General features: G+C 46.0%; 1 protein-coding gene and 1 non-coding gene across 4 annotated transcripts in view; one reads left to right on the top strand and one right to left on the bottom strand.

The window, feature by feature from the left end:
• Positions 1-13376, top strand: part of TMEM241 (transmembrane protein 241) — a 117783-nt gene that overhangs the window by 81408 nt on the left and 22999 nt on the right. The window contains exon 14 of one of the 3 annotated variants that reach the window (XM_046672366.1): positions 4473-4533. The exons of the other annotated variants lie outside the window; for them this stretch is intronic. Coding sequence (XP_046528322.1) covers positions 4473-4523 — 51 coding nt within the window. The 3' untranslated portion in view covers positions 4524-4533. The remainder of the gene's footprint in view (positions 1-4472; positions 4534-13376) is intronic. 3 annotated transcript variants of the gene reach the window in all.
• On the bottom strand, positions 1420-1526 carry LOC124245223 (U6 spliceosomal RNA). The gene has a single exon (XR_006890226.1). It is a non-coding gene; the product is annotated as a U6 spliceosomal RNA (small nuclear RNA).

The raw sequence follows: 13376 nt of genomic DNA, 5'->3' as shown, positions 1-13376 counted from the left end.
TGTTAAATCAGACGTTATCTAACAAAAGAGGCAATTGATGCACCATTCACAATGTTTTTAAACCTATGTAAAGAGTCATTGATTCCGAACAGTTGCTGTGCCTGTGAAAATGTATGTTTGATGGTTTCCAAGGAGACCACCCTGCTGGCTGTTCTGTGACCACTGGCCTTAATTATACCCTGGGATTGCCAGGGAGCCTTCAAAGCTGTCTCCATAACAACACCTCCTTGTGTAGTAACATGACCGCAGTCCTGAACTGTGCTTCCCGTGTAGGAGTTTCTCCTGAAAGAGTTGAGAAGATTCCGCTGGTAAGTTTCAGCCTCCGTTGATTTATCTTACGAAGAACTCTTGATAGAGTTTTGACGCCTATCTCACAGGCGGTTTTGCCAGGTCTCCGGAGCAAGGCATAATGTCTTTCTTTTTTCAGTGACATGTTGACATTTCTGTTGACCTGTCGCAAGGTTTGAATTAAGAAAGAGTCTTGGCTGTGTCAGTTTACTAGAAAAAATTAAACCTGTTTTAAGTATAGGATGAACTTATAACAGTGTCAACAAATGCTGTTAGAGTTTGATGTTTGGAATTTTAAAATGTCTCCAAGACCATTGGTAAAACTCTTGCTGTTTCTGGTAGAATTAAAACAAAAAAGCCACTTAATGTCTTTTTAGTATGGAATACAGAGATTTTATGACTTCTAAATAACATAATTTTTTACTCTCCTCTTAATTGTTTTAGATATGTTTGAAGGGAAGTTCCAAGGCTTAACATTGAATGATCCCTTGAGCTTCCAAGGAGGTGACAAGTACACAGATCTTTCAGGTTCTGGAATCAGACTTCTTAGGTGCAATTTCTGGCATGTACATGTATACACACACGTGTGCACACACACATGAACAGACCAAATAAAAACCATAGGAGTGTAGTTACGATACCCATCAGTTTTACTTTTATTAGGTCAAGTCTATACTGAACAGAGTGTTAGCTGTTCCTCCTTCTATTTCCTACCCTGTTACTACTTACTTCTTTTTACCCCAGTTTTATTGAGATATAATGGACATACAGCATTGTATTAGTTTTTTTTTTTTTCCAGAGGAAGATTAGCCCTGAGCTAACTGCTGCCAATCCTCCTCTTTTTGTTGAGGAAGACTGGCCCTGAGCTAACATCCATGCCCATCTTCCTCTACTTTACATGTGGGATGCCTACCACAGCATGGTATGCCAAGTGGTGCCATGTCCACACCCAGGATCCGAACCGGTGAACCCCAGGCCACCAAAGCAGAACATGCACACTTAACCGCTGTACTACCGGGCTGGCCCCTGTATTAGTTTTGAATGTACAACATAATGATTTGATATTTGTATAGACTGCGAAATGATCAACACAATAAGTTTAGTTAACATGCATCATCTCACATAATTACAAAAAATATGGAATGCTTCACAAATTTGCATGTCTTCCTTGCTCAGGGGCCATGCTAATCTTCTCAGTATTTTCCTAATTTTAGGGCCTGTGCTGCTGAAGCGAACACAATGACTCCCTTTCCTTTGTCCTTATCGCTCTCATCATCATTGTCACTCTCTGTCGGGTGTAGAGAGCCTGTTGCTGTCTCCTCACACTTCCTGGATGGGAAAGGGGGATCATTCATAAGGGCAGGCTTCTCCCCTCGGTTCACTCTCTGAATTTCTTCTCTCTTCTCAGCTGCTTAAGACTCCTCCCCCGACTTTGGAATATATAACTTTCTGTGTAGCAGTTTAGTATTCCTTTTATTTTCTTCCTTCGGTTGTTATTCAGCACCTTAATGTGTTCTGGAATGGTCTGATGAAAATAAATCATTAAATCTGGTGAAGCTGTGCTGTAATGTAACTTTTTATGTTGAAAGAGCGTGCTTAAAAAATCTAATTATGGCTGTTTCCTAATTAAATCATTTTTCTTTTTTACAGTCTAAGTAGCTATGGCAATGAGAATAATTTTTCATGGAAAATTAAAACCTAGAGGCAGCAGCATAATTTCCTTTACAGTCTCTAGCCGGGCAGTAATAACAGCATGTCAATGTCTTTCCATGACATCACTGTTGAAGCAACAGGAACAGGCTGTGGCAAGTGAAGGAGCCGCTGTGTTATTGTTGAGCTGTGTGGTCAGCAGAAAAGTTATCTGGGAATTTTTCGTTTATGAACAGGTTTTCCCAGAGAGCACATGGGAAGGGAAATACAGTTTTGGATTAAAGAAAAAAAATGTAAATTCCATTTCCTATTGTCAAAATAATTCACAGGAAAGCAAGTAATATTAATGGACAGTTTGCTATTTTGGATAAGGTTGTTGTTTTTGTTTCCGATTATGAAATCCTAATTTTTTCTGGGCTATTTTTAGTGCCATTGATCATCGCTATGTTCTGTGCTGCAAAAATATGATAACAATTCTGGGTTTCACAACTCTTGACCTGAATGAATTTGCTTTGGTTCATTTACTGAGGAAATACCCTGAATTTCTGTAAATTTCCTGATTCCAAGGCTTATATGGGAGCTGTTAGTATCCAAGATAACTTAAAATAACTAAAATTAAAGTGATTTTTGCAACACAAAAACCAGTTAATTGGGGAAGTTTGCAAAGCCTCCATTCGTTGGGGCATGAACTGGTGAGTGCTTGGATCGTGGTGGGGAGCTGTTGGATAAATGAGTACCCAGTGAATCCTCAAGTTCGCTGATCTTAGATCACACACCTTTGCAGGTTCGAGCCCTCCCATCAGAAATAAAGGTGGAATTCTGCATGTATCTCGTGCAGTCCCTTCCACGGCCCCGATAGTGCTCTTGTGATGCGCGTACTCCTTTCCTTAATTGTGCCATTTGTTCTGTTCCAGTTTGCTTTTCCTTATAAGAACCCTCCATCACTATCCCTGAGCTAAGCTCCTCAGGGTGTGGCCAGACCTCGAGTAATCAGCAAAGAGCTCTTCAGGCCGTGTCCCTGCCCAAACCAGAAGACAGACCGTGGGCAGAACCCGCACCTGTGTCAGGAGAGCTTGAGCCGCAGCAGTCAAAGCTAATAAAATGAAAGCGTTCTCGGGAAATCCAAATGAGCAGACTTTTATTATGGGGAAGATAAGTTTTGATGCATGAGAGAGCGGAATGACATGTGGATTTGAAATACTTTTAGTAGATAGTTACCTGGTGTGACTTTGTGAAATTAATTATTCTATCCTATAGTGTCTCAGAGACATCTTGGTGGCCTGGCACTCCAGGAGCTCCAGGTACTCCACCGGGGGCCACCCGACATTTGTTCCCCTGTTTTATCCCCCAAAGTGGAATTTGTTTAAAGTCTAAAAAGTCATTTGCACATTTTTTCCTGTTTAAAATTTCTCTCCTTTCTTACAAAAGTAGTCCAGACTTGCTTTTTCTCCTCTTGATTCTACATCAGCACTTTGAACTGACCCAGTTGCTCTTTAGGTTAAGACTTTTGAGGTTGTTTTTGTTTATATATAAGTAGACTGCGTCTGACTATAAGGCCAGACACTTAAGTACAAGCAGGCTGTGTTTGTTTATGTGACTCCAAAATAGCCGGTAAGTTAGTCAAATACGTGGCGAGAAAAGTGTTTTCAGTCAACAGTGAATTGCCTGGTACCGTGTAAACAGAGCTAGCTGTGAGACTGTAATTGTACTTGATTGTTTCTGTGTATTCTGGGGGCGTTGTAGGGGAGGTGGTGTGGGGAACAGGCCCTCCCTGGCTATGTTTCCACGTCTGTCTTCCTGTCGTGTGACTTCTGCGGGGGAAGACGGGGGTTACCCAGGGGAGCAGGTCCACGGTCACATCTGTCCCCTAGAAGAATGCTGTCTCGTTTGGGTCCTGCCTCACTTCAGGCCATTATGCCCTGTTTGGGGCTTTATGTCTTTCTGCACAATTTGCATGTGTGTGGTTATGTTTAGCCCAGAATATGGTAGGTGAGCAGTCAAGATTTGATCAATAAAATGCCCTCTTTCCCTCACCTAAAAGGAAGAGTAAGAATCAGGCTAATTAGAAAAATAACAGTAATAATCCCATCCCTGTCCTTCCTGACCACCTGCCTGGGTGCCAGCCTGGGAGCCTCAGGAAGACAGGGCGCCTCTCACTCAAGGTTATATCCCCAACCAGCAGAGGGCCTGGCTGTCCGTACATGCTGTCTAAAGAGAGTGTAAAGGGCCAGTCTTTTCCAGATGCACAATTTGGACAGCAAAGGATTCGGTGACTGTTAAAGTACCTCTTAAGTTTTTTAGTGAAAGTGGAATCAGGAGTCATTGTCTTTAGCCTCCAGTTAGTCCTTCATACAATGACTGTCCTCTCCCATCAAGAAAAAAGATGGTATTTTTTTCTCACACTGTGTTAGATTTATCTTCTTAGAATTAGAAATCTTTGGTTTCAGTGATCCGATCCCCTGTTGTTACCATGCTTTGCCGCCTACTACCCCAAAGGAGGATTTTCATCTGTGAACATGTATTTCTTTCTTCAGGTGAGAGGAACAGCTGTTCTCCTGACTTCAGGCCTTGCATTCCCACCTTAGAAGTCCTACTGTAAGTGGTGTCGGCCCTGTTATTCCCAGTGGCCAATATTGGCTGCTGTTGGCCCCAGCATTCAGAGCTCTTGGCGCTCCTCTGTTGCCCTTAAAGCGTTAGGGTTTGGGACTGCAGGTGTTGCAAATGCTGTTTGCCTTTTGGGATCGGCTGCAGTTTGAGAGCTGCTGCTCTGTGTCGACAGAGAGCCTTCGCTTCTGCTGGGTTCCATTTTCCCATTCGTTCTGATATCAAGAGACATTTAAAATGATCAGATTCAAGGAGTGCCATATGTTTGAAAGTACTTTTTTTAATTTTTCAAGTTACTCCGGGAACCTGATTTCTCATTTTATCTGACAGTTTGGAAGTCCTACCCAGGTGTTTATTAAAATAAAAGCAACAGCCCCAGGTTGTTGGATGGGTCTCTTGCGAGGGAATTCTGGCTTTCAATCTGTACCAAGTTAGTTATGAGAAATGGAGAATTGAGACAGAGTGGCATTAAATCTGATGTGGAACTGCATACCCAGCAGAATGCTAACATTACAGAGCCTGACAATACCAAGTGTTGGTGAGGACGTGGAATAACATTTGTGGTTTAGAAAACACTAAAGCTAAACAAGGTCTATGTTATGAGCCAGCAATCCCACTGCGAGGTCTATTCCCAGGAGAAATGAAGATGTACGTCCACAACAAGACACGATCAGTGTTACAGAATTCGAGGTGATGGTTGCTTAACTCTGTGAATATATTAAAAACTATAGAACTGTATGCTTTAACAGGGCGAATTTTATAGTATGTGCATTATATCTCGGTAAGACTGTTATTTTTGAAAAAGATATGTTCAAGAATATCCATGGTAGTTTTATTCATAGTAGCCCCAAACTGGAAGAAGTAGTCCATACATCAGGCAAGGAGAAATAAATTGCGATCTCTGTCTGCAGTAGAATAGTACACTGCGATGAAGACAGCTGCAGCCTCGTCTGTGGGGCAGGCCGGGGCTGTGCTGACTGGGAGGGAGCGTGACGGAGCCTTGGGAGATGCTGGGACGGTTCCGTGTTTCTGTCTAGTGATGGCTACGTGGGGCTTTACAGATGCAAACATTCAATGAGCTGTGCCCTTAAGATTCAAGCTCTTTGTGCACTTTACTGTATTTACATTATACTTCAATTAAAAAAAAATCTGCTGTGGGTATGGAAACGGTGCTGTGCTCAGAAAGCACAGCCCACAGTGCTGCGCTCCCTTCCCGTCCACCGCCGGAAAGGCCTGGGTGTGGGCGCAGCCTCTTGTCCAGCAGACCCCTCCTGCCTCTGGTGTTGACACTTTGTGCTGCAGATGGCCTGGGGTTTCACTTACTGGGGAAAGGGAAGAACCCACAGGCTGATGCCTTGCTATTCTGGGCAGTAGCCATCAGTTCTCTTGAATGTCATGGTTGGAGGGGGTTTCTAATGAATACCCAGCTCAGAGCCAGGGTAAAGAAAATGCGCTCGGGCTTCCTGGTCGCACTGCAAAAGTATTTGTTGTTCCAATTGTGCTCAGCAGGTGAGGCCCCTGCCCCGTCAGCTACACTTTTCCTTTAGGGGCTGGACTAATTAAGGAGAACAGCAGACCTGCCGCGCTCTCCGGCCATGCGGTTCTTGTGGGCGCCCCTGCGGGTCCTGCTGGGGCCTCCCTGCTGGACGCTCTCAGGCCTGCATGTCAATTCGCCTTCCTCATGCCTCTCAGGCTCCCCTTGGCCTTATGGCTTTGGAGCTGGAGATTGGTCACATTTTAAACATGCTCACCAAGATGGTGACTCCTTACTCTTGGTGTGTCGGGAGGTATGTGCGTGTTGTGTGTGCTGTGGGTGCAGTGACAGTGACAGCTTTATGTGAGAGTGGAGAAAGGGGTCAGAAACCTGAGGGCCTAGGGGTGGTGACCAACCCACGCAGGTCTGCAAACTCCCTCATTCTCCGTGGTCGGGCTGCATCCTACAGGCTATTGGCTCCTGCTATAGAAAGAGAGTGAGGGGTCTGCACAGTGTGAGGGTAGGTTCATGTTCCCAGCAGACGGAAGGCTCTGCCCTCCCTCCTTGTGCCCTTGGCAAAACATGGTCTGACTTACTCCATGGATAGCAGCTCGTTAACCAATCAGATTTTAGATTCAGATCCACTGAACTCACTGAGCACCTGATGTTTTGGAAGTACCAATGGTAGTTGCAGTGAACGTTGACTGCTCACCGTGTGCCAGGCCGTGTGGTAGGTACATGGACACACGTTTCTTATCGCGATCTTCTGTGGCTGAAACTATGTGCTCCTCTTCCCTCTCGAGCCATGAGGAAACGGAGACGTTACGTAACTTAAGCCAGAACGGAGGAGCTCGGATGTGAACCCAGGCCTTGACTGCGAAGCCTGTGCCCCTCCTGGTGGCCTCTTCTGAGACGCTCTGTCGTGGAGGGTCTCCTTCGCAGCGCGACGGAGTTTGAATGTGAGTGGGATGAGCGTGATCTCCTGGCGGAGGCTGGATCATAATTCACCCACCCGCTCCTTGTCGCCGCCGTTTTCCTTAGTGGGATACTGCACAATATAGAAAACGCCTCCGGGAAACAGGAGGCTGATGGAGACTAATGGCAAACAGATGAGAGGACAGGAGCGCAACCTGTCCCTGGCGGAGCCCAGCCACACTGTCAGGACGAGTCTTAGGAACACCCACGGCCAGCCATCATGGCAGCTGCCTCCAGATGGGAGCTGGGAGCTGGGCTTGGCCGGGCTGTGGGAATGCAAATGGCACAGCTCCTTGGTTAGGTCTTGAGTTTTCTGGTAAACTTAGGATGTGTTCTCCATTATTGAAGCACATATCTTTTTCCTTAATTTGTGACTTTAATTTTAATCCATGACTCCTCTAGAAAAAAACCTTAGAAGCTATTTAGTTCAACTCCCTTCATTAAAATAACTTTGAAAGGCTTATTATAGAAAATTTAGAAAGTTAAGTTAAATGAAAAGAAGAAAAAGCTTATGTGAACCCACCACTGTGGGAATTTTGGAGTATCCTTTGAGACTTTTCTGTGTACACATGTAATTAGGTGTGTTGTGTCTGTTTTTACAGAAATGGGATCATTCTCTACCTGTCGATTTTTATGTAGCGATATTGGAAATGTTCCCCCCTGCTTGGGGTGGATGAGGAAGCTGAGGCCCAGAAAGGTGAAGGACTTGCTGAAGGAATTCTCTACCAGGCTGGCCTGGGAGAAGCAGCCCGTAGCTGCCTTGTCCAGAGCTCTCTTGGCCTGATGAGGCCTGTGGGCCCAGGGCACCGGGCTTGTCAGGGGCCTGGGCATTTAGCGCAGTGTCTGACATATGATAGGCCCTTGATAAAGGAAAGAGCGAAAGAAAGAAACCAGCCCCAGCAGCTGCAGCCTTGCTCCCCTGCCCACGCCCCTTCCAGAGCCTCGTGCAGTAATTGCCTTTGTGGTGAACTCAGAAGTCCCCCATGTTAGGTTGGAAGAAAAGGCTGTGTCTTCCCTCTAGCAGCTGGAGAATGACTACAGTACACACTTTCTAGCAGTTCAGATCCTGGTCGTAGGGGCCAATTCCTCTGATTTTATAAACATGCCACAAAGTCCCAGAGAGCCTTGGCAGATGGAGGTGGGGGCTGAGGGGCAGGCCACGGTTTTGTAAGCAACTAACAGGGAGCTCTTGGCCAAATACTGAGCAAACCAGAGTTCATCTGGTGCACTTTTTTGGTATGTGGCTCCCAAGTCCTTTACTGAAAGTGTCCATTAGAGGGACCACCTCTGCATCTGGTCCGGGTACCTGGACTCCACAGGCCGACCCAGCCTCATGCTGTGAGATCAGCGGACAACAGATGGCGGCCCTGCTCTCTCTGGATCCCAGCAGGCCTTTGCTCCATGCCTTCCCTGGGGAAATCTGCGTACAGGCTAGCCACCCGTTTTAATTTTCCCGTTTAACTCCTTGTGGTGTTGATATTTCTTGGCTGAAGCTGAAAGGGGAGGAAGACATCATGAACGTCTGCATGCACTTTAAGGTTGATGCGACAGTGACTGTCTGCAGTGTCTTCCTGGAACAGACGAATGAACACCCTCTTCTCTCATCACTTTCCCTCAGTCCTGTCCAAACACACAAGAGAAGAGGTGGCGTCACGTGTCCCCAAACTAAATCTGTCAACAAAATTCCTCCCCCTTGTGTCTCAAGAGTGTGTTTCCCAGAACCTCAGGGCGGGGCCCCATCTCTGAGTCTCACGCATTCTCTTGATACCCCAGCACGGGCCTTTTGCTGGATGATGAGGAGGGGCCCTCTCTGCTGGGCCCCTCTGGCCGTCTGCGTCCGTCTATTCATCCAGCAGACATTTGCTGAGCACTTGTAGGTTCTGGGCCCTGTAGGGACCAGGGATTGAGTAGTGCTCCACAGTCACAGCCCTGCTCCTGAGACACTCACAGGGTGTGTCGTCACGGCCCCACATAGCCGTGAGCCTGTGTGTGGGAGCCTGCCCCAAGGCCCACGGAGACCTTCCACTGTTTCTGCCTTTGCTGTTTGGGCCTCCAGCTGCCTGCACCGAGCAGGACTGCACCTACGGCCTGGCTGCGTTTACGCTATCCTGAGCCTTTGTTTGGAGGGGTGACTCTGAGTTTAAAAAGCCAGCATATGTGGCTGACAAGGCTGTGGGGAGAGCAGGCCCTCCCTTCCTTACCAACGGGAGTGTCAGATGTCTCAGCACAGTGGAGGGCTACTGGCGGTGCTCAGCACACTTATACAAGTGTGTACCTGTCGACCCTCAGCTTCCACTTCTAGGAACTTATGCTTCACATGGGTTTCCACCAGTCTAGGATGGCGTATGTGCAGGGTTATTAACCTGCATTGTTTGTAGGAGCAAAATCAGAAAACAGTCCCAGTGTCTATCATTAGGCATCTGGCCAATGGAATTCAAAAATCGATGAAGCTCTATGTTTGGCCAGGGGAAGATCTCCAAGACACATTCCTAAGTGGAAAACACAAGGAGTAAAACTGTATAATGTGCTAGCTTTTGTGTAAAAAAGAGAAAAAAACCCAGAATCTGCATTCATCTTCACTTACATAAGCATAAAGAAACCTTAATACGTAAGAAACATGGTGGCCTTTGGTGAGAAGTGACAGCTGGGCGGATGGGGGACCACAGGTGCAGGGAGGTGCTTCATTGGGTATATTTTCACAGTTTCTGGTTTTGGAATCGTGAATGCATTACCCATTTAAAAATGAAATTTGAAAAATACAATAGGCTGCAATATGCCCCCCTAAAATGTTATGAAAATACTTGCACCTTTGTTTATACAGATCTTAAACCTGGGTTATGAGAATTTTAAACCAGAAAGAGTTGATTGATTACTAGAAACCTGAATCTGAAAGACAGAAGTAGCAATGAGGTGGTCTCCTTAGGGGAGAGAGAACAGGGTCCCAGGTAAGGTGACCTCCTGCATTGAAGGGATGTGACCTCTGAGACCTCTAGGGAAGTAGGCTGGTCCCTGCAGATGGCATGGTCTGAAGTACCCAGGGTTGTCTAGTCCGCCCAGAAAGCAGTCAGGAGTATTTTTTGAATGTGAGTTCTTCTGTGACGGGAGCGCACACCCTGCGTCTTGGTATCACGTGGAGCAGATGCTCAGGAGATGACCAGCTGAAGCGTGGCTGGACCATCCAGGTATGTTGCCGGTGCCCTGATACAATAAGGCAGTCAGCAGGTTCTTGCTGTGTGGGTGAATAAACCGAGTTCCTCTGGGGCACTGCAAGGGATTTCTGAAATACGTGCTAATTGCCTTCAGAATCTTTGCACGGGCCAGAGGCTTTAACGTTTCCTCAATGAAAAGGAGCCACTGAGGAGCGCTGTCTTCTTGATAGAGGGGGCCACTTGACGGGCTTGTGGCTGTACCCAGAGGAGGGGTGGGCCCACGCGAGCCCCCTGGGCTTAGGCTTTCTCGTTCCTGTCCTGGAACCCAGGCAAAGACCACAGTTCAGATTTCTCTGTTCTTAGCTTTCTATATTTTATAAGGGGTGTACCTTATAAATTGGATGGGCACAAGACAAGACAGTTCTTCACTCTGGGTCATTACACTGAGCCTTGTGGCAGTTGGCAGGTTTCCTAAGTTAACTGTTCTCTGCTTTTTTGAAACATATATTTGAATGTCTAACTACGTTTTCGTTTTAAACTTAGGAGACAGACTAACATTAACCGGCTTCCCTCAAGCCATCGGTTTGCCTGTATCTTAGGGACACCCAGTGTGTGACCCATCAAGGACCTTCTTGGCTTTGGCTGCTAGAAAGCATGCAGCCAACCCCATCAGCCACTCCTTCCTGCTTTGTGCGGCTCCCTCCCTACCATGTAGATAGACATCTCTCCCTCACATTTGGGGTGACTGTCTCAACTCTGCCTCTTTCTTTGTTTTCCCCTTTCCTTCATCTCTGTTATCTACTTCTAATTGATATATTTTATCTGTAGCAACTGTCTTTTTAAGCTTCTTGAAAATTCTCATTGTAACAAGTCAGAGAATGAATAAAATTCCCCCTGTCCTCTTCAAAAATGTTTTAAGTGAAAGAATAAAATTCAATCCTTGAGAAATACTTTATAGATCATGCCTTTGTCTTATAGAGGGGAAACTGAAATGCAGAGAGGGGCATCGGCCTGCCTGAGGTTACACAGCGAGTCTGTGACACACAGCAAGGGAACACCCAGAACTCTCTGGCTGCTGGCCCTCTGCCCTCCCACAGGCACAGGCATAATAACAGATGCCTCCAAGATTGGGATCAGCTCTCTCCAGGATTACCTCTGGCATGCTGATGAAACTGCACACTCAGTCGTGTTGGAACCAGCTGCCCCTCATCTTTAAATGAATAGAATTCTCCCTAGAATTTTTTCAGTGCCTTGCTAGGAAAAAGGGGTTTCCAGCTATTGGCTTTTTTCTCTCTCTTCAGGTTTCCTTCAGCTTTAAAGTGGCCACTACTCACTCACACTTTGCACTCCAGTTGATACGCCACGGCTTGGAGTTTGCTGGGCTTGTTCATACTGTTCCTTCTCTGTAGAAAGCCCTCCCCACCCTTCCTCACCAGATAATTCTTCTGCGTCCTTCAAGATCATCTTGATATGGAGCTTGTTCCCATAACATTCAGAGCATACCCACATCTTAGCACTTAGCTTCTTATATTGAAATCATTTGCTTAGTAACCTCTAGAAGTGGCTGACCTAAAAGAGGCGGGCTGTGAGGGCAGGGTTTTGCCTTTCGTTTTTGCCTCTTATCCCCAGTGAGGTTCTCAGTGAACGTAATTTGGCCTCAGCTTCATTCCAGCAATAACTCAAAGCCCTTTTCCTTTTTTACTTCTAATTCAGTGAAAGCTTCTTCTGAAGGCATCATTGGTTTTTTAACTTTCATTTTTTAAAACTCTCCAGAAGAGCAAGGAATAGTGTCTTAGCTCAGGCTGCCATAACGAAATACCATTGACTTGTGGCTTAAACAACAGACGTTTATTTCTCACAGTTCTGGAGGCTGGGAGTCCAAGATCAAGGTGCCAGCAGGGTGGGTGTCTGGTGCGAGTGCTCTCCTTGGCTTGCGGATGACTGCCTCCTGGCTGTGTCTTCACATGGCAGAGAGAGAGACAGACAGAGAGAGAGAGCTCTTTCGTCTCTTCTTTTTTTTTAAAGATTGGCACCTGAGCTAACATCTGTTGCCAATCTTCTTTTTTTTTTCTTCTCCCAAAAGGCTGCCAGTACATGGTTGTATATTCTAGTTGTGGGTCCCTCTAGCTCTGCTGTGTGGGACGCCGCCTCAGCATGGCTTGACAGGTGGTGCTAGGTCCATGGCCAGCATCCGAGCTGGTGAAACCCTGGACCTCTGAAGCAGAGGGCCACGAGGCCAGTCCCTGGTCTCTTCTCATAAGATCACTAATTCCATTGTGAGGACCCCACCCTCATGACCTCATCCAACCGTTTTTACCTTCCAAAGGCCCCATCTTCAAATGCCATCACATTGGAAGTTCGGGCTTCAGCATATGAATTTGGGGAGGGGACACAGTTCAGTCCATAGCAGAAGAGTTCACAGGTGACTGTTGGTATTTTGCAGTGAGTGCCAAGAGTCGGGTGGCAAGAGCTGAAAAGTCTTCATGGTTTGTATAATCCCTCAAGTGGAATTGAGGTGGCGGGGTTAGTCTTGTGCAAGCTTTGTACATTTCTAAGAAATCCTCACTCTGGTCGTGTGAGACTGAGTGTGACCAGACCCAGAGCCAGGGCGCAGCCCTTGACATCATGGGCTCACTTCTCCCGGCTGATACTTCTTCAACAATTGTTGGGATTCAGGAAGGAGGCAGGTTAGAAGGAGCAAAAGGGTTTTTACCAAATGGGCACCACATTTCCTGTCTATAAACATTGCAAGGAGGTCTTGATGTATATCTCTTGGCAAATCTGTTCTTTCGCCTCCATTATTATTATGTATAATGATGGCATGAATTGAAGTTATTGCTGTATCAAAAGGAGAGGAAAAAAGTTCCTCATGGCCTTGGAGTAAGTATAATTATGGTGATTTTATTTAAAGCTCCTTTGAGCTTACATTCATTTCATTTCTAAAAATAGACTGCAGAGATTAGATCTATCCTTTGAGTGAATCAAAACAACTTTAGAAAATAAAAACACCTTAGCACATGCCCTTCCTTTCCAGAAGCACAGAGTACTGCTTAGCTTGTGAGACTGATAGAACTTTTTAATCAACAGGACAAAAGTTTGAAAAATAACTTTGGCAGAAATCCATTCTTTTTTTTTTTTTGAGGAAGATCAGCCCTGAGCTAACTGCTGCCAATCCTCCTCTTTTTGTTGAGGAAGACTGGCCCTGAGCTAACATCCATGCCTGTCTTCCTCTACTT

The sequence above is a fragment of the Equus quagga genome, chromosome 9 (genome assembly GCF_021613505.1).
Source record: "Equus quagga isolate Etosha38 chromosome 9, UCLA_HA_Equagga_1.0, whole genome shotgun sequence".
Lineage (NCBI taxonomy): Eukaryota > Metazoa > Chordata > Mammalia > Perissodactyla > Equidae > Equus > Equus quagga.
This window is presented reverse-complemented; position numbering and strand designations above follow the sequence as displayed.